General features: G+C 44.3%; 1 protein-coding gene across 1 annotated transcript in view; it reads right to left on the reverse strand.

Annotated features, from left to right (window-relative positions):
* Positions 1–21,897, reverse strand: part of LOC311135709 (semaphorin-4D-like) — a 74,327-nt gene that overhangs the window by 18,694 nt on the left and 33,736 nt on the right. The window contains exons 3-4 of the mRNA XM_084169731.1: positions 21,352–21,423; positions 2,551–2,687 (exon numbers count right to left, since the gene is read on the reverse strand). Of these exons, the coding sequence (XP_084025857.1) occupies positions 2,551–2,647 (97 nt within the window). The 5' untranslated portion in view covers positions 2,648–2,687; positions 21,352–21,423. The remainder of the gene's footprint in view (positions 1–2,550; positions 2,688–21,351; positions 21,424–21,897) is intronic.

The raw sequence follows: 21,897 nt of genomic DNA on the forward strand, positions 1-21,897 counted from the left end.
TTTCAAGCAGACCACCATAGTCCCTGTGTCCAAGAACACTAAGGTCCTGATGGGCCGCCCCCAGGTGGTAAGGGTAGCTAACAACACATCTGCCACGCTGATCCTCAACACGGGGGCCCCTCAGGGGTGCGTGCTCAGTCCCCCTCCTGTACTCCCTGTTCACCCATGACTGTATGGCCAAGCACGACTCCAATACCATCATTAAGTTTGCCGACTACACAACAGTGGTAGGCCTGATCACAGACAACGATGAGACAGCCTTATAGGGAGGTGGTCAGAGATCTGGCCGTGTGGTGCCAGGATAACAACCTCTCACTCAACGTGATCAAGACAAAAGAGATGATTGTGGACTACAGGAAAAGGAGGACCGAGCACGCCCCCATTCTCATCGACGGGGCTGTAGTGGAGCAGGTTGAGTGCTTCAAGTTCCTTGGTGTCCACATCACCAACAAACTATCATGGTCCAAACAAACCAAGACGGTCATGAAGAGGGCACGACAAAGCCTATTCCCCCTCAGGAGACTGAAAAGATTTGGCATGGGTCCTCAGATCCTCAAAAAGTTATACAGCTGCACCGTCGAGAGCATCCTGACTGGTTGCATCACCGCCTGGTATGGCAACTGCTCGGCATCTGACCGCCAGGCACTACAGAGGGTAATGCGTACGGCTCAGTACATCACCGGGGCCAAGCTTCCTGCCATCCAGGTGTCAGACGAAGGCCCAGAGAATTGTCAAAGATTTCAGCCACCCAAGCTATAGCCTGGACCAGTGCACCAAGTCTGGAACCAACAGGACGCTGAACAGCTTCTACCCCCAAGCCATAAGACTGCTAAACAAGACCGCTAAATAGCTACATGCATTGACCCTTTTTTGCGCTAACTCTTGCACCAATTATGCACACACACTGGACTCTACCCACACACACACACACCTCAACACAACATACACACTGCTGCTGTCTATTATCTATCCCGTTGCCTAGTCACTTTATCCCTACCTATATGTACATAGCCACCTCAATTACGTTGTACCCCTGCACATAGACTCGGTACTGTTACTCCCTGTATATAATCATGTTATTACCTGGTACTCCCTGTATATAGCCATGTTATTATCTGGTACTCCCTGTATATAGCCATGTTATTACCTGCTACTTCCTGTATATAGCCACGTTATTACCTGGAACTCCCTGTATATAGCCATGTTATTACCTGGTACTCTCTGTATATAGCCACGTTATTACCTGGAACTCCCTGTATATAGCCATGTTATTACCTGGTACTTACATTTACATTTTTAGTCATTTAGCAGACGCTCTTATCCAGAGCGACTTACAGGAGCAATTAGGGTTAAGTGCCTTGCTCAAGGGCACACAGACAGATTTTTCACCTAGTTGGCTCGGGGATTAGAACCAGCGACCTTTCGGTTACTGGCACAACGCTCTTTACCACTAAGCTACCTATATAGCCATGTTATTACCTGGAACTTCCTGTATATAGCCATGTTATTACCTGGAACTCCCTGTATATAGCCATGTTATTACCTGGTACTCCCTGTATATAGCCATGTTATTACCTGGTACTCCTTGTATATAGCCATGTTATTACCTGGTACTCCCTGTATATAGCCATGTTATTACCTGGTACTTCCTGTATATAGCCATGTTATTACCTGCTACTTCCTGTATATAGCCATGTTATTACCTGCTACTTCCTGTATATAGCCATGTTATTACCTGGTACTCCCTGTATATAGCCATGTTATTACATGCTACTTCCTGTATATAGCCACGTTATTACCTGGAACTCCCTGTATATAGCCACGTTATTACCTGGTACTCCCTGTATATAGCCATGTTATTACCTGCTACTTCCTGTATATAGCCATGTTATTACCTGGTACTCCCTGTATATAGCCATGTTATTACCTGCTACTTCCTGTATATAGCCATGTTATTACCTGGTAGTCCCTGTATATAGCCATGTTATTACCTGGTACTTCCTGTATATAGCCATGTTATTACCTGCTACTTCCTGTATATAGCAGTGTTATTTTTTACTCGTTATTGTTATTCACTGTGTATTTATTCCTTTTATCACCATTTCAATTTTTTTTATCTTTAACCCTGCATTGTTAGAAATGGACCCGTCAGTAAGCATTTCACTGTTAGTCTACACTTGTTGTTTACCAAGCATGTGACAAATAAAATGTGATTTGATTACTGGAGCCATTATTTGTCAATAGCAGCATACAAACAGTTACTGAACTTCCTCCCCCCTTCAAGAAGCTTGAAAGGCTGGGCAGAGACTCAAGGGAGACTGTGTTGACTGATGTAATGTCTTTAAAATAGTGAACCCTGGGTGAATGTTTATGAGAATTTTAGAAGAAAATGACCTACCACCATCTCTCCGGTAAATCATTTCTCTACAGTCCATTGGTTCTATTGTACTGGGCAAACTTAATCTAGTCCTCAAGTATTTGAGAATACTTTACCCAGGTCTGCTGCAGTGTGAGTGTCTGTGAGGGAATGTGCTGATTATGTTACCATACCTTCGTGTTTCCAGGAGGTCCGGGGAACGCTGTGGGGTCCGTGTGTGGAAACCTCAAGGAGTAGACCCAAGAACACACCTAGAACTCCGAACACCATGTTGGATTCCGGGAGCAGCTTCGGAACCGTGAAGTTTCCTCTGTGATGACAAAACACAAGAACATTGATTTAATACACAGTCTCTTCTAAAGAGGCAGGTAAAGAGACTAAAAGACTGGTAATGTTCTCCTCAGACACACAGATATATCTTATCACCAGCAGAGAGACAGTTGCTCACACAGTAAACCACTTCCTTTCAGAGACGGCCCCTATGACCGCATCATCCTCTTTCCAACGCATCTGTTAACTACAGACACATGCAAAGAAAAAAATGGAAACAAAAACGCAAAACAAGCGCTTGCTGTTAAGATGATAGACCACGTAAAAAAAAAAACGCTATAACATGAAAACCTTGTAGTTTGGCCCTGTGACTGAAACGGTCGGTGCTCAGTGTCAGTGGATAGATACATAAACAGACATTGAGACATGCTTAAGCATTTACACATTATGACAGAGGAACATATTCCTGTCCTGTATACTAATGACTCAAAATCGCAACCCAGTTTTAGTGATGTAACCGAGTTTGGCACTTTGTCATCGGTAAATGTGTTATAATACTCTGAGGCTTGAGTGGTTAGTTCTGACAAATTACAGGTGTGTGACCGCCACAAGATCAAACTACAACAGCTAGTATACGTGTATTTGTGCTTTTTCTTATCGCTCAAGTAACCGTTACTCCTCTCAAACAGAACACCACATTTACACTATTTCACCAACCAAAGACATTTCACAACATCTCTCCCAACTCACATCAAATACGTGAAGGACATGCCTCTTCAGCTCGACGCCGAGCTCTAGTCTACAGACCTGCTAAAGACAACAGCTGTGTAGCCTGTGTTTGTGTAATACATACACTACCAGTCAAACGTTTGGACACACCTACTCTTTCAAGGGTTTTTCTTTATTTTTACATTGTAGAATAATAGTGAAGACATCCAAATTATGAAATAACACACATGGAATCATGTAGTAACCAAAAGTGTTAAACAAATCAATATATATTTGAGATTTGAGATTCTTCAAATAGCCACCCTTTGCCTTCATGACAGCTTTGCACACGCTTGGCATTCTCTCAACCAGCTTCATGAGGTAGTCACCTGGAATGCATTTCAATTAACAGGTGTGCCTTCTTAAAAGTTAATTTGTGGAATTTATTTCCGTCTTAATGCGTTTGAGTCAATCAGTTGTTTTGTGACAAGGTAGGGGGGTATACAGAAGATGGCCCTATTTTGGTAAAATAACAAGATCATATTATGAGTAGGTGTCTCCAAACTTTTGACCCGTACTGTACACTATCTTGATCAAAGTACAAGACCGCGGGTGTTGAGTTCAGGTTGGGTAAGGGAGGGAGGGAGAGCAGAAAGCATGTGATGACAGGGCCCTGAACTAACATGATGGGAGTCACTCAGTCCGACAGAGAGAGGGACCATGCGCTCTTCATTTAACATGCAGAGAAAGAGAGCGAGCGAGCGAGAGAGAGCGAGAGACAGCCATGCTCTGCTGCTGCTTAGGTGGGGTCATGTTCATTAGGGCACGCTGTAGCCTTTTTTGAAAAAACTGAAAGGCGGATCTCTTCTCTTCCGCAAAGGGCTTTACATGACAACCTTCCCAGCAGCATTACAGATTATATAAAACATGTAATCCGATTTTACTGTCCCTTTTCTATGTACTAATTCACAGCAGCGTTATGTTACTCTGCTATTAATGTCAGTTTCCTGACACGGCTCTGATAAGAAACCAATTACAAAGCTTTTTGTCCGTTGACAAAGACGATAAGACCATACAACAACCCATATCTATGACTTTGGAAGGCCTACCTATTTCTCCAACTATCCCTCGGGCAGAGAGAGGAAGGAACTCCCTGGATGGTGCAAGTGGCAAACACCTCTGACAGAGTCAGGGGTCTCTGCCTATTGTTCATATGGTCAACTGGATTGGTTTAGTACACCCATAAATACCCCACAGGGATAATTAATTAGGTCAAGTCTGGAACTCTGGAATTGCACAACTAATCGCATTGGAAAAAAACATACAAAAAAAAAAGATCTGAAAAATGTTGATGCTTGTCAACCTAACTTGAGTTGCTCGTTACATTACATAAAATATTTGTCTGATATAGTGACATGTTTGACTTGCTGTCAATGCTCTTAAATTTAAATACATAGTAGGCCTATGTATTTCTAGGTCAGAGTTGGTCAGCTCAGGCTGGAGAAAGCTCATAAACCTGTGAAATATATGAGCCCACAAAACCCAACTGAAATATGAAAACACATCTCTAATCTAAATGACCTTATTCTTCTATCCTAGGTAGGATTATAATACAAATATTCTGCAACACAAAACACACACTATTGAGGCAGTAACATACTGTAATAGGACATTTTATCAAATCAAAACAAATTATTTCTAATGTGGCTGCATGGAAGATTCATCGATTGCTTATTCACCAAAGTAACAACAGTGTGGTCAAAGACTTTGTAACTTAGTTGCAGTCACGATCTGGTTACCTATAACTACAAACAATTATGTTTTTGTTTTTTAAACATATTTATTAACTTATTTCCAGATATCTTCTACCCACAACGCACTATTTCTCAACGTCATATGGAGAATCTACTCTGTGTTAGCTAGCTCGAGCTGGCTAACGTTAGCCACTAGCCATGCAGACCGAGTGTTGGCAGTGGTGAGCAGCAATCCACCAATCACGAGGTGTGATGTAAAGAATCCGATTCTCCCACGTGGGGGCCGCATGGTCCTGCTCGGCTGCTCCAGTTCAGGCAGCTCTGACTTATCCTGCACAACCGGCAGGCTTGCTTCTGGCTCAAAAGGAAAAGTGGAAAATCATTCCTGCCTGCTCTAATTGTTTAGTATCTTGTCTGGTCAGTTTTTTTTTTTTTTTGTCCTCCAATTTGTTTGGTCAACTTTTTTTAACCTGTTCTCCATGAAGTAGGCTACCTTTTTTTCACCCAACCTTGCCTTAGGACTAATGCACCACGGCAGCTGACACTGTGTTGTTGTGATCATTTCCATCTGCTGGAGCCCTCCTACCATCGCAGTCTTATTGTCGACTCTTTCCCTCGTCTCCTGTGCCCAATGCCGCCCCTGGATTACTGCCTCTCTGCATCTACTTTGGATTTACCGCACTATATATCGCTATTGGATTAAGCTGACTCTCCCTCAGCCTTATCTTAGCTTTTCTTTGGTAGCTAACTCCGCCATTAATCAATAAGTCTCCGCTCTCTCTCATTTATATCTGCTGGCTTTTTTGTGTGTGTGTTTTGTGCCTGTGCTAGACTAGTTGGTGTTCTTACTACGTCGCCATAGTGGTTGGATAGCTATGCTAGTTAGCTGGCTAAGCTAGCTAGCAGGCTAAAATAACGGACTTTAGCTGGCTGGCTAAGATAAAACTGCATACACCGGTAACATTATTTGATAGCTGGTTAGATGGCGTTATGCATTTCCAAAACGTTGGTTTCTTTTAATGTAGCTGTAAGCTAGGTGTTGATAACAACTGGCTAACTCATGCGGTCACATAACGTTAGCAGGCTTGTAGGGCTAACTTTAGCAGGCTAACGTTAGCAGGCTAGTTGGCTAGCAACCTTGCAAGCTGATTTATAAACAATAAATTCATAAAATTATTTGCTTGTAAGTTGGCTGAAAATTCCAAGTAGCTTAGGCAAAATGCAACCATATCCTTGGAGGCAGTGATTTCATAAAGACTTCCATATGCCATTGAAACCAGCAGTCCATTTCTCTCATGTTCTATTGGTTTTCAACTTTCTTTCATTGTCCAGTAGCCAAATGCACATTTGTGCATAGCCTACTGCCTGGTGCGTATTACTGCGATAATAATGTTAAGAAATAATAGTTTATCAAAACGGTAAGCTAAACATTCTCATTTGTTGCATCAGATTCATTCAAATCATTCAAAATAGGCTACTAAAGCATGATTTGGCCACAGAGGATCATTAGCTTCCCCTGGCCTTGATAAAAAAAAAGTGTGGATTGTTTTAAATTGCATTGCCTACAGTCTAAAGGAAAGGCAGCAAGTGATATTTGGGCAGAGCTCGCGGCAAATACCAAATAGATTATTGTCGAGTTGTGACTGTCAGTGAAAAGTAGCGAGGCCCAGATAGGCATATCGCAATATTTAAAAAAATTAAATCATGGGAAAACATCATGGGAAAAGCAAATGGCTGTAAAGAGAAGACAAATTAAAAGACTAAATGTCAAAATTGTCAACTTAATTGAGCGAACAACAGTAGGCCTATAGCCTATCTTAATGGCACCGGCAGAGAGCACCGGCAGAGAGCATCGGCCATATCCCCGGAGAGCGCGCACTGCACAGTCACCATCAGTTGGGTCAGTGCCACTTAAAATCCACTCCTCCAGTTTAGATTGGACGTCATATTATATTTGTGTCGCCCCTTCTCGTAGGCCTATTATATGGACAACGTTGTTTTTATTGATCTGTTTGTCAGCGTCAGCAGAGTAGGCTATCTTGTAATTTGTCGTATTAAAAAAAGATTCTGCTAATGTCTCCAGTCATATAAAGTGTAGTAGAATTGCATGAATTGAATAGGCTATAGCCCAGGCCTCTACACACTTAGTCATGCATTGAACTGTCTTTTTTGCTAACATTGACTTGAGTTATATTATTAGCCTAAATTATGACTATCCAATCTACTCACCACATTACGGATGGTAGGCTATCTTACATATTTACATTTTAGTCATTTAGCAGACGTTCTTTTCCAGAGCGACTTACAGGAGCAATTAGGGTGCCTTGCTCAAGGGCACAGACAGATTTTTCACCTAGTCGGCTCGGGGATTAGAACCAGCGACCTTTCGGTTACTGGCACAACGCTCTTAACCACTAAGCTACCTTCCGCCCCATATATCTGCAAATGCGAAGATGCATGGAATATTTTATTATAAAAGGTGCATTTTAAATGGTGAAAATGTGCTTCCTCAAAACATGAAACTCACGCGCTGCGTATGCATAGTTTAGTGAGTTCGCTGTTCGTTACTTGTCTTGTTGGCTGAGGAAAAGTAAACGTGGACAGTTGTTCTAACGTCTTCAAAGTGAGAAGTAAGGACACACGTCATTGCACCCTCGATTCGCATGTTCTGTTAAGATTAAAAGACCATAACCTAAATGTGATTTGTCATTTTGAGCACCGTGGGTGGACGCCCTAATCAGGTTACACCCAATGCATACGGTGCGGTAGTAGAGAGAACAGGCTATGACTTGGGTTGCTGGAGTCTAACAATTTTTAGGGCCTTCCTCTGACACCGCCTGGTACAGTTTATTCGGAAATACCTTATTTACATAAGTATACAGACCCTTTGCTGTGAGTCTCGAAATTTAGCTCAGGTGCGTCCTGTTTCCATGGATCATCCTTGAGATGTTTCTACAACCACCTGTGGTAAATTCAATTGATTGGACATGATTTGGAAAGGCACACCTGTCTATATAAGGTCCCACAGTTGACAGTGCATGTCAGAGCAAAAACCAAGCCATGAGGTCGAAGGAATTGTCCGTAGAGCTATGAGACAGGATTGTGTCGAGGCACAGATCTGGGGAAGGGTACCAGAAACATTTCTGCAGCATTGAAGGTCCCAAGAACACAGTAGCCTCCATCATTCTTAAATGGAAGATGATTGGAACCACCAAGACTCTTCCTAGAGCTGGCCACCCGGCCAAACTGAGCAATCGGGGGAGAAGGGCATTGGTCAGGGAGGTGACAAAGAACCCGATGGTCATTTTGACAGAGGTCTGGAGTTCCTCTGTGGAAATGGGAGAACCTTCCAGAAGGACAACCATCTCTGCATCTGCAGCACTCCACCAATCAGGCCTTTATGGTAGAGTGGCCAGATGGAAGCCATTCCTCAGTAAAAGGCACATGACAGCCCACTTGGAGTTTGCCAAAAAGGCACCTGAAGGACTCAGACCATGAGAAACAAGATGCTCTGGTCTGATGAAACCAAGATTGAACTCTTTGGCCTGAATACCAAGCGTCACATCTGGAAGAAACCTGGCACCATCCCTATGGTGAACCATGGTGGTGGCAGCATCATGCTGTGGGGATGTTTTTCAGCGGCAGGGATTGGGAAAGATGAACGGAGCAAAGTACAGAGAGATCCTTGATGAAAACCTGTTCCAGAGCGCTCAGGACCTCAGACTGGGGTGAAGAATCATCTTCCAACAGGACAACGACGCTAAGCACACAGCCAAGACAACGCAGGAGTGGCTTCGAGACAAGTCTTTGAATGTCCTTGAGTGGCCCAGCCAGAGCCCAGACTTGAACCCGAACAAACATCTGGAGAGACCTGAAAATAGCTGTGCAGCGACGCTCCCCTTCCAACCTGACAGAGCTTGAGAGAATTTGCAGAGAAGCATAGGAGAAACTCCAAATACAGGTGTGCCAAGCTTGTAGCGTCATACCCAAGAAGACTCGAGGCTGTAATCGCTGCCAAAGGTGCTTCAACAAAGTACTAAGTAAAGGGTCTGAATACTTATGTAAATGTAATTAATTTTTTTTATAAATTAGCAAAACATTCTAAAAACCTGTTTTTGCTTTGTCATTATGGGGTATTGTGTGTAGATTGATGAGGGGGAAAAAAACAATTTAATCCATTTTAGAATAAGGCTGTAACGTAACAAAATGTGGAAAAAGTGAAGGGGTCTGAATAATTTCCGAATGCACTGTATATTCTCCATGTCCTTGTTCAGCTACGAAGAATTCCAGTTCTTCAGGTCCCGTTGATAGGACAGTCTCCAACGAAGCTCGTCCAGTTTGTTCTCCGGTGATTATACGTTCGCCAATAGAACGGATGGGTAGAGGCCGTTTATGTACTCACCAACGTAGTTTCGTCAGGGTGCCCGCACGTCGGCCTCTCTTGCGGCGTCTTTTCAGAGTCTCTGGGATTAGGGCCTGGTCTGTGGTGAGCAGTGTGTCCTGTGCCTACGACTCTTTCAAGTATAAACCTTGATCCAAATCGAGGTTAGTGATCGCTGTTCTGATGTCCAGAAGCTTCTTTTCGGTCATAGGAAACGATGGCGTAAACATTACGCACAAAAAGTTAAGATCAGGGCAAAAAAATTGCAGAATTTGTCAGGAGCCCGTAAAGAAATGGCAGCTATCCATTGCGGCTCCATTCTCTCAGCACGGACTCACAAGGGAGAAGGGAAAAGCTACGTTTATTGCGCGCCATTCAAGCCTTTCACAAAGGAAAGGTGACACCGGCACAAGAGCAGGTAATTCTGGTTTCCCAGGCCCAGGTGAAGGTATGGTATATACTAAACAGCAGTAGGCTACACCTCTGCTAAAGGCCTGGGACAGGTTCATGTGACGTGGGCGTATAGATACTAATCGCATTTCCTAGCAAGCTAAAGGTAGTAATTATTCTTAAAACCATGCTTCCTTTTCAGTGGGAAAAAGTTATGCTTTCTGATATACAAAGAGAACAAGAGCCAAGATTAAACATACAATGCAGAAGAAGGCTGGGCAGGAATTCAATTCACCTAAGAAGAACCATATGGACACCAGTTGCTGCCAAAATAAATGTAACTTCATAATTTCAGCATGTGAGCATCATAAGCAATGGTTTTATATAATTGTAGACCATAGACTGAAGCAAGGAGTGGGAGGAGACACCCGAAGGCATCGTGAAGTAGAATATCCTTTGCTTTCTCTAGGTGTAAAGCGAAAACAGACTCATCGGACAACTCATGTTATTAGAAAATAATACTTTCCCCACAGTTTTACAAACCAATATCTTGCATTTTGAGTTTTAGTTTCACAGTATGTCTTTATTATTTGACATACCACCTAGTGTGACAGAACAAACAATGAAAAGGGAACTAACTAACCAACCAACCCCTTGCCTGGCCTACTGACACAGTTCTGCTACCATTACAGAGAGATGATGTAGTAATTAACGATTCCCCCGAGGAGGGATCATAAAACACAACACATATTGGAAATCAGTCTCAGGCGACAACAGCTAGGAGAACTCATTGATCAGTGACCCGATGTAATTGAAAATACACGTCCTGGGGGAGAATTCCAGTTCCACACCATAATATCTAGGAATGCTGAATGTAGTAATCCATAGAATAAGAATGTTTTCGAATGATGAACCGAAGAATTCCATTTTAGACGGAGTACCAAATTCCACCCTATCCAGTCACTCACAGCCTAGGACATTAAAGGGGGTCAAAGACACAAAGACCTATTGTTTTCGAAAGACCGGGAGGGCACTGAATCTCCCTTCTCCCCATGTGCATCATCATCTTCATACAGTAACTGAACAATGAATGGACACAAAACACCACCGAAAGGTGGAGGATGCCCACTTTCACCATTCCGCACTAACCTAGATCTCTTCCCAGCATTGCCAATCTAAATGCCAGACTAGATTATCAGAACACAGAGCCAAATGCAACTAAAGATGATCAAAACCGAGGGAAGGAGATTTAACACAACCATTTCTTAGTTCAGTACTACATTCAAAATCAAATCTATTACAATACAAGAAGAGGGGAACAAGTTGGCACCGCACCAGCCACACAGACAGAGAGATATTTAAAACTATAGCCATAGGCCTACTGGCATGCCTCTTTAAAACTGTAGCCATGCTGGCATGTCTCTTTGAGCCCTTTGTCTATCCTGAACTCAGCTTCTTTGGACACACAGTGAGTTTGACACCTGCTCTGGTGCTCGCTCTGCAGTGCTGCAGTGCTAGCAGGTCACAGCTAACTGGCAGGTCGATGGGTCTGCCTGCCTCAGCCTGGACATTCAGTGCCTGCCAATGCCTCCCAGCCTTTCAGGCCCTCTCCCTGCCAGCTTTCCTCTCCCCCCGGCCCTCAGCACCCCGGCCTGTTGGCACTTGCTGTGATAACTCATTGATCTGACAACATCAATGTGGATGCACTCTCCTGGTCCTCCCAGCGCCATCCTGCCAAAATCTGCTGCTCTTCCCTCTTCCTGTCGTTCGGTTCCCATTGACAGCCCCTAACAATCCCTTTCTCTCTCCTCTTCTGGAGCGGTTCAGTATCTTCTCTTCCAGGATGGTTCATCCACTTTCATGTCCCTCAGATACTCTGGTTTGTGGTGAGGGTGTCCTGAGAGTTATATCCAGTAACAGTTTGTCCAAGCTGAAACAGGACATGTCAGTTCCGCTGTTGTTTCGTTCACAGCGCATCACGATCAAAATCAATACACTCAGTTGTGTTCTGTTCATAATTCTGTTAGTTTGAAACGGACTAACATGCCCTCCAGATCCATGACCTTTACCAGATTGGAGGATGAATGAGACATTCCCGACAGAAACCAAACACACTCAACCCAAGGAGAACACCACGTTTTCAGATAGATCTACATCATTTCCAACGTCGCAGTAGCATCTGCAACATGTGGCATTTGGTACCGTGTGTCAACATGCAGGCCTGTAACACAACACTGAGACCGCCGCATCTCTCTGCGATGCTGCCTGACAGATGTCTGATGTCTACTCCACTATAACTATAAGGTTGAGCTTGGGTTTGGCTACAGATGTGACCGTACTGGGACATGACATTATACTTAAGGCTAGATGTGGATGTGGATGCCCTCAATGAAACGTCATTTACAATCATGATTAAACCAGACAATGTAGGCCTATATTATGAGAAAACCTTTTGGACATTTAATATAGCATTGATTGTTTTAATAAAAAAATTATAAGAAACTGCGACTCTTATATCAACTTAAGTGAACACACTGCCTGACCTCCAGGACATCTACAGCACCCGGTGTCACAGGAAGGCCAAGAAGATAATCAAGGACCTCAGCCACCCGAGCCTCGGCCTGTTCACCCTGCTACCATCTAGGAAGAGGAGACTGTAAAGGTGCATCAAAGCTGGGACCCGAGAGACTGAACAACAGCTTCTATCTCCAGGCCATCAGACTGTTAAACAGTCACCACTAGCTGGCCTCCGCCCAGTACCTTGCTTTGAACCTTAGTCACTGTCACTAGCCGGCTACCACCCGGTACTCTACCCTGCACCTTAGAGACTTCTGCCCCATGTACATAGAGTCATTGAACACTGGTCCCTTTAATAATGTTTACATTCTGTTTTACCCACTTTATATGTATATACTGTATTCTAGTCAAGACTCATCCTACATAACTACTGCTGTCCACACCTATTCATATTCTGTCCATAGACAGCATATACAGTGGCATCGGAAAGTATTCAGACCCCTTGACTTTAACCACTTTGTTAGGTTACAGCCTTATTCTAAAATTGATTGAATTATTTCCCCCCCCCCCAACCTACATACAATACCCCATAATGACAAAGCAAAAACAGGTTTTTAGAAATGTTTGCTAATTTATAAATAAATAAAAACTGAAATATCACATTTACATAAGTATTCAGACCTTTTACTCAGTACTTTGTTGAAGCACCTTTGGCAGCGCTTTCAGCCTTGAGTCTTCTTGGGTATGACGCTACAAGTTTGGCACACCTGTATTTGGAGAGTTTTTCCCCTTGTTCTCTGCAGATCCTCTCAAGCTCTGTCAGGTTGGATGGGGAGCGTTGCCGCACAGCTATTTTCAGGTCTCTCCAGAGATGTTCAATCGGGTTCAAGTCCGGGCTCTGGCTGGGCCACTCAAGGACATTCAGAGACTTGTCCTGAAGCCACTCCTGCGTTGTCTTGGCTGTGTGCTTAGGGTTGTTGTCCTGTTGGAAGGTGAACCTTCAACCCAGTCTGAGGTCCTGAGCGCTCTGGAGCAGGTTTTCGTCAAGGATCTTTGTACTTTGCTCTGTTAATCTTTGTCTCGATCCTGACTAGTCTCCCAGTCCTTACCACTGAAAAACATCCCCACAGCATGATGCTGCCACCACCATGTTTCACCGTAGGGATGGTGCCAGGTTTCCTCCAGACATGACGCTTGGCATTCAGGCCAAAGAGTGCAATCTTGGTTTCATCAGACCAGAGAATCTTGTTTCTCATGGTCTGAGAGTCTTTAGGTGCCTTTTGGCAAACTACATGCGGGCTGTCATGTGCATTTTACTGAAGAGTGCCTTCCGTCTGGCCTCTCTACCATAAAGGCCTGATTGGTGGAGTGCTGCAGAGATGGTTGTCCTTCTGGAAGGTCTCCACAGAGATTTGAGAGTGACCAGCGGGTTCTTGGTCACCTCCCTGACCAAGGCCCTTCTCCCCCGATTGCTCAGTTTGGCCAGGCAGCCAGCTCTAGGAAGAGTCTTGGTGGTTCCAAACTTCCATTTAAGAATGATGGAGGCTGTGTTCTTGAACAGTGTTTTCCCCCCGACACATTTGTGCGGCTGGTTTACGGGTTAAGCTGGCGGGTGTTAAGGAGCGCGGTTAGGCGGGTCATGTTTCGGAGGACGCATGACTCCACCTTCGCCTCTCCATACAAAAATGTTATGCTCACTCAGCTGTCCCTCAAGTAATACAACAAATGACCTATTACCGGTGTGATCATATATCTAAAAAAAAATTATATCATTTTAAAAACAGTCTGACAAGAACAACATTGGCAGGGCAATTCAAGCATAGCCAATATGCAGTGATAATGTATTGGGCCTATAGCCTACTGCACAAACCTCATTACTACAGGACTGTTTTTAATTGGTTAATGTTGCATAGGCTTATGTTTATTAAGTCAAGTTAAAAAAAAGAAATCTGAGCGGTAGATCTCGGCCTGCATTTTGACTCAAAAGTTTGGTGACCACCGATCTAGCGGTATTCTAGAATTAGAACATCAGAGGTGATACTCAGTGTTCCGCTAAGCTAGATAGAATCGTACTTCCTGGCACTTCACCACAGCAAAAGGGGCTTTAAATGGTACCTCAGAAAAGCCCCTAAACAGTACCACTAACACATAGCCACTAATTGAACTGAGGCCGGAGTGCGATTCAGAGAGAGGATCATTTTTTTATTAAATCAATTTTAGAAAGTCAAGGGGTCTCAATACTTTCTGAAGGCACTGTATAATGGTGTCTATGGACAGTATAGTTATATAGGAGGAGTTTTGACTAGAATACAGTATATACATATAAAGTGGGTAAATATATGAGAGAGAGTATATTTATATTCCAGACTCTGATATTGCTTGTTCTGATAGCAGTTGCCCAGAGAGTGTGGGCCGGGGCCGGGGCCAGAGAGAGAGAGGAGAGAGGAGAGAGGAGAGAGAGAGAGAGAGCGGACAGAGGGGGAGAGAGAGGAGGACAGTGGAAGACGAAAGGACAGATATTTTTTTTTTTTTACTTTGTGTGTTTTTTTGTATGTATTGTTTTGCTAAATATTACTGCATTGTTGGAGCTAGAAAACACAATTTCACTGCACCTGTGATAACATCTGCAAATCTGTGTACGCGATCAATAAACTTTTATTTGATGAAATGAGTAGAACTTTAAGTTAAATCACATAAGACTGAAGGAGAGTCACTCGCTGAGCACAGAAAGAACACTATGCTACGCTAGGGACATAAAATGTATCCCTCATATATAATAACTGGGTTCAGGATCCATGCTGAGCCTGTTAGTCAACCTACAGTGACCACACTAAAGGGAAATGAAGGGTCAGTCCTTGCAAAGGGTATATTTAGACGGTGATGTAGTGCTATTTCAAAACAACACACCCTTTACCAGGTCACATGGGCTGTCAGAAGACTAAACAAAGACCATAAACAAACAGTTGAAGTAGCTGTGTGTGTGTGTGAGAGAGAGACACGAATGCATAAGTGTGTAAAAAAAAAAAAAAAAAAAAAAAAAAAACTCCTGCTAGTTGGGTTAACCGTAGCTCCCGGTCAAGAGAGAAACGCTAATAAAATGTAATGACCATGTACACCATCTTAAAAAGATGAAAAGAACTAACTTAATATCACCATCTGCTCCTGCTAAATTAGAATGAGAAGGCTTGCACTGTTGGTCACCTAGAAAAGGAACAACTAGATGGGGTAACTATTCCGCTTCCCTTCCCCATATTTATGGATCTAGGGACCTTCTACAGCGAGACAGACGTGGCTGTCATTGACGTGTCTAGACAACATACATGGTATAGTTTACACCCAGTGTGACCTCCTGCTGCCGTTCAGAGCATTCTCCCACCACGTTGAGCGTCATCCTGATCCCAGTTAACACTAACGACTTGTCTGTCCTTCACAGGGTGCTTTACAAAAGGTGCTATAGACAACCTCAGAGGTACCAGTAAGAAAAGAGTGCTAGCTAGCGCACAATTCGAGAATCTAGCGATCGACTGGTTGATCTCCAAGGCATTCCTAGTCGATGCCCAAACATTTCTGTAAAACACCCAAAGATAAAGCCTTCGGTTTATTTTCTCAGTGGAGGGATGGAGAGAGGAGGGATGGTGAGTCGGGTGAGAGGCAGCCTCATGGCTGCTCCCTCCCTCCCCTCAGACTGGCCATCAGTCCATAAAAAAAATTAAAAAAAAGGGGGGCCTCACGAGAGGTGCAGCGGTCTAAGGCAGTGCATCGCAGTGCTAGAGGCATTACTACAGACCCGGGTTCATTACCAGGCTGTGCCACAACCGGCAGTGGCCGGGAGTCCCATAGGACGGCGCACAATTGGCCCGCATCGTCCGGGTTAGGGGAGGATTTGGCCGGGGGGGCTTTACTTGGCTCATCACGCTCTAGCGACTCCTTGTGGCGGACCGGGTGCCTGCAGGCTGACTTCGGTCGTCAGTTGAACAGTGTTTCCTCCAACACATTGGTGCGGCTGGTTTACGGGTTAAACTGGCGGGTGTTAAGGAGCACGGTTAGGCGGGTCATGTTTCGGAGGACGCATGACTCCACCTTCGCCTCTCCCGAGCCCGTTGGGGAGTTGCAACGATGAGACAAGATCGAAACTACAATAATAAAAATACAAAAATATGTTATGCTCACTCAGCTGTCCCTCAAGTAATACAACAAATGATCTATTACATATATCTACAATTGTTTTATATCATTTAAAAACGGTCTGACAAGAACAACGTTGGCAGGGCAATTCAAGCATAACCAATATGCAGTGACAATGTATTGGGCCTATAGCCTACTGCATAATAATAATAATAATCTGAGAGGTAGATTTCGGCCTGCATTTTGACTCATAAAAGTTTGGTGACCACCGATCTAGCGGTATTCTAGAATTAGAACATCAGAGGTGATACTCAGTGTTCCGCTCAGCTAGTTAGAATCTTACTTCCTGTGCAGTACTTCACCACAGCGAAAAGCAAAAAGGGCTTTAAATGGTACCTCAGAAATGCCCCTAAACAGTACCACTAACGCATAGCCTCTTATTGAACTGAGGCCGGAGTGCGATTCAGAGAGAGGAGAAATCCTAAAAGGCAAAAACAGTATTAGCTTGTGTTTGAGAAATCCTCAGTAGGTCACTAGCTAGCATTCATTTAATACCTCACTGGCTAGAATAGTCCTTTTCGCTAGGTGTATTTTCTTAGAGACTAATGTGATCTGTTACACAGAGCTCAGGGCGTACTCTGTCCGGGACCAGGGACTATTTTAGGAGCTGTGAAAGAGCAGATGCAGCCCTGAGACCTTGTGGTGCTCCTGGTTGTGATAGCCAAGGGCAGGTGCCCAGAGAGTGTGGGCCAGGGCCAGGGAAGGAGGGAGAAAGGAAGAGGGCCAGGGAGAGGGGGTGGGGAGTGAGGGAGAGGAAAAGAGCGGGTAAAGGAAGGGAAAGGGGAGAGGGACGAAGGGAGAGGGAGGATCTCCAGCAACCTTGGTGGGCAAGATCGCTTACAGATCCCAGGCAGAACCAGGCACCGTCCTCCCTCCCACTGCCCACCTCTTATGTGTACTGTGTGTACTGTGTGTGTCTTGGAGACTCCCTGTCTTGATCAGATCTCCCTGTATGGTTCATAGATAAATCACACACTGCAGGATGTGTAGCTATCAAAACATCAGGATGTTGAGCCACGTTAACAGCCAGTCATTGAATAGATCCACGTCTGTCTGTTCCTCTACCGCCAGAATGCAGAAATGCCCACGTACTGTTGGCTTATATACAAACAAAGATCACATCATGGCTGTTAAATTCTTATTGACGCCTACTGTGAAATGTATACGGCCTGCATTTACTGTAGGTTTCAGCTACCTCCACAATATTCTACCTTTTAAACTACTCACTGTTTACCTGTGGATGCCCAAGAAGGCTCAAAAGGCTTTCTAAAGCAACTTCATCTGTGTTACCATTTTCCCCACCAGGCAAATTAACATTTAATGCATCTCTAAAACGCCCCTGGTGAAAACCCTAAAAGGCCTATAGTCCCCCTCACTGAGCTGCACCACCGGGCTCTTTAAGACCCTCTTTCTTTCCCCTTTTTACTGTCTTTTCTCTTTTCCTCATCTTTAGCAACTGATTTCATGGTTCGATTTAGTTTCCCAGAGACAAAACCTCTTTAGGAGTCCTCTGCTGTGAAACTACCAGCACCCACTGCTCTCAGAACCCTTCCAGCCTGTCCTCCTGAACTTGGCTCACATGGGAGGGGAAATACTAATTTCACCGCTTTCAAGGAAGACAAATAAAACCAAAACATTCCTCTGACTCAAGCTGCCGATCTATGGTGTGCTGAGAAACGTTCAAGGAATACTGTAAATGTAGCGTGCTGGCTAGGCTGCTAGCTATACTGCAAGTGTAGCGTGCTGGCTAGGCTGCTAGCTATACTGCAACTGTAGCGTGCTGGCTAGGCTGCTAGCTATACTGTAGCGTGCTGGCTAGGCTGCTAGCTATACTGCAACTGTAGCGTGCTGGCTAGGCTGCTAGCTATACTGCAACTGTAGCGTGCTGGCTAGGCTGCTAGCTATACTGCAACTGTAGCGTGCTGGCTAGGCTGCTAGCTATACTGCAACTGTAGCGTGCTGGCTAGGCTGCTAGCTATACTTCAACTGTAGCGTGCTGGCTAGGCTGCTAGCTATACTGCAACTGTAGCATGCTGGCTAGGCTGCTAGCTATACTGTAGCGTGCTGGCTAGGCTGCTAGCTATACTGTAGCGTGCTGGCTAGGCTGCTAGCTATACTGCAACTGTAGCGTGCTGGCTAGGCTGCTAGCTATACTGCAACTGTAGCGTGCTGGCTAGGCTGCTAGCTATACTGCAACTGTAGCGTGCTGGCTAGGCTGCTAGCTATACTGCAACTGTAGCGTGCTGGCTAGGCTGCTAGCTATACTGCAACTGTAGCGTGCTGGCTAGGCTGCTAGCTATACTTCAACTGTAGCGTGCTGGCTAGGCTGCTAGCTATACTGCAACTGTAGCATGCTGGCTAGGCTGCTAGCTATACTGTAGCGTGCTGGCTAGGCTGCTAGCTATACTGTAGCGTGCTGGCTAGGCTGCTAGCTATACTGCAACTGTAGCGTGCTGGCTAGGCTGCTAGCTATACTGCAACTGTAGCGTGCTGGCTAGGCTGCTAGCTATACTGCAACTGTAGCGTGCTGGCTAGGCTGCTAGCTATACTGCAACTGTAGCGTGCTGGCTAGGCTGCTAGCTATACTGCAACTGTAGCGTGCTGGCTAGGCTGCTAGCTATACTGTAACTGTAGCGTGCTGGCTAGACTGCTAGCTATACTGTAGCGTGCTGGCTAGGCTGCTAGCTATACTGCAACTGTAGCGTGCTGGCTAGACTGCTAGCTATACTGCAACTGTAGCGTGCTGGCTAGGCTGCTAGCTATACTGCAACTGTAGCGTGCTGGCTAGACTGCTAGCTATACTGCAACTGTAGCGTGCTGGCTAGGCTGCTAGCTATACTGCAACTGTAGCGTGCTGGCTAGGCTGCTAGCTATACTGTAGCGTGCTGGCTAGGCTGCTAGCTATACTGCAACTGTAGCGTGCTGGCTAGGCTGCTAGCTATACTGTAACTATAGCGTGCTGGCTAGGCAGCCCTTGAGCAAGGCAGTTAACCCCCACATTCAGAGGGGTGGGTTAAATGCGGAAGACACATTTTGGTTGAATACATTGTTGTGCAATTGACTAGGTATCCCCTTTCCCTTAACTATACTGTACAGTGCCTTCAGAAAGTATTCATACCCCTTGACCTATTCCACATTTTGTTGCGTTACAGCCTGAACTCAAAATTGATTAAATATATTATTTTCCCCCCTCACCAATCTACACACAATACCCCATAATGACAAAGTAAAAACATGTTTTTATAAGTGTTTTCAAATGTATTGAAAATGAAAAGCTGAAATGTTTTGAGTCAATAGGTATTAAACCCCTTTGTTATGGCAAGCCTAAATAAGTTCAGGAATACATACAGTACCAGTCAAAAGTTTGGACATACCTACTCATTCCAGGGCTTTTCTTTATTTTCTACATTGTAGAATAATAGTGAAGACATCAAAACTATGAAATAACACGTGGAATCATGCAGTAACCAAAAAAGTGTTAAGCAAATCAAAATATAATTGTATATTTCAGATTCTTCAAATAGCCACCCTTTGCCTTGATGACAGCTTTGCACACTCTTGGCATTCTCTCAACAAGCTTCATGAGGAATGCTTTTTTTTGTTTGTTTCATACCTTTGCCATTGAGGAACTGACGCAAGCACACTTGTAGTTTGTTTTGAACACAACCCTGCGTCCCCACCATCACACAATTACTGTTGTTTACACAATCCAAAAACATTCCATTATATAAATCGCAATCTGGGTCAGGTGGGCATCATTTGAAAGCTTATTCTATTGCTAACATGGCTAGCTAAGTTATAAAATATGATCTTACAGTGTTTGGCTTTGCAATTCAGACAAACAGATTGTAATTTTGGTGCGCATAGAATGGAGTCATGAGTGCATTCAGGTGTGTGTTCCGCTGCAAATTTTCTTCACGATATGACAAACATAGGCTTGTTCTGTTTAGGACAACCCAGGGTGTAACGCCATGTCATCGTGTAACTGGATCTAACACAGCGATCGTAAACATAAAGATTGATTATTATTGATGAAAACCTATACAGCACTGTGAAGCGGAGAACCTGAGCTCTGACGTTGCGTAAAGCATGTTACTGTACAGCCTCCGCGTTCCAATTTAGGTGCTTATTAATGACACAATCTGCAATTTCCAAGTGGAAAGGGCTACTGCGAAGCTAAGTAAACAACATCTTGGGTCTCTGACTCTCCTGTTACATAAGCTACTTTCTAGGTAGGCGGTGTAGGCCTGCTTATGAGGTCAGGTTCCAATGGAGCATAATACTTTAAAAAACATGAGACACTGAAGAATACACAGCATTGCAGAAATGTCACGCATGCTAAAATGATTGAAATCAAGAGAAAACAAGTCTGAGAAATCAACAGGTGAAAAACATAAAAGACACATCAAGGCCATTATTTCAAGCAACACAAGGAGAGGGAGGGGCCCATGGAAGCGCCCAAGGCAGAGGGGAACAAAGCTTTAGCGGTAGTTTGGGAGGAAATCACATCTTAAATGAACTCATTGGGACAAAAGAAAATGGAAAAATAACTTGATTATGAGTTGTTTTTTAACAGCTCCAAAGTAAAAGGGAGGTTCTATAAAATCACCCAGGGTTTTTTTTTCAGATCATGCGGACCATAAGAGAGAGAAGCTGTGCAGCATTTGGAGGCCATAGAAGCATGCAGCATTTGTGTTGCAACATGCAAGCCCACACGGGGGGGGAGGGGGTCAGGAACGGGGGGGGGGGGGGGGGGGGGTTGTCCTGACCTGTGGCTCCTCAACGAGTCGGCTCTACTAGACGAGAGGCTCCTTCTTTGAGAGAATTACACAATTCTCAAGCTATAGGAGAGAGAGAAGATGAGATATGACAGTTATGATGATGCGGTACTGTAGATATCTCTGTGTGATATAAAGGAACCTGTCAGGATAGAAGGGAAGGGCAGAGGTGAACGCTGTACAATACATCCGCTGTCACCCCAGCACATGTAGCGTAATAAATATACCATAGATACAATAAGACAGCCAGGACATGCAACAAAAAAACATCAGCCATAGCACAATACACTTCCCAGGACTCCAGACTAGTTTGATCATTAACTCAACACAGTGGCAGACTGTACGACATTGAGAGGATTCAGGCGAACATTTAATCATTCGGTGAAATTACATGTTGGTTGCCTGCTGTGTTTGTAGTTGTAGTGACTTTTCATTACTAAGGATATAATCATATAGCCTGGTCCCAGATCAGTTTGTGTTTGGCATGACAAAGACTATAGGAGTTGGAAAGACAGCACAAAGCAGATATGGGACCAG

This window comes from Coregonus lavaretus, assembly GCF_964263955.1.
Source record: "Coregonus lavaretus genome assembly, chromosome: 10".
In the NCBI taxonomy this organism is placed as follows: domain Eukaryota; kingdom Metazoa; phylum Chordata; class Actinopteri; order Salmoniformes; family Salmonidae; genus Coregonus; species Coregonus lavaretus.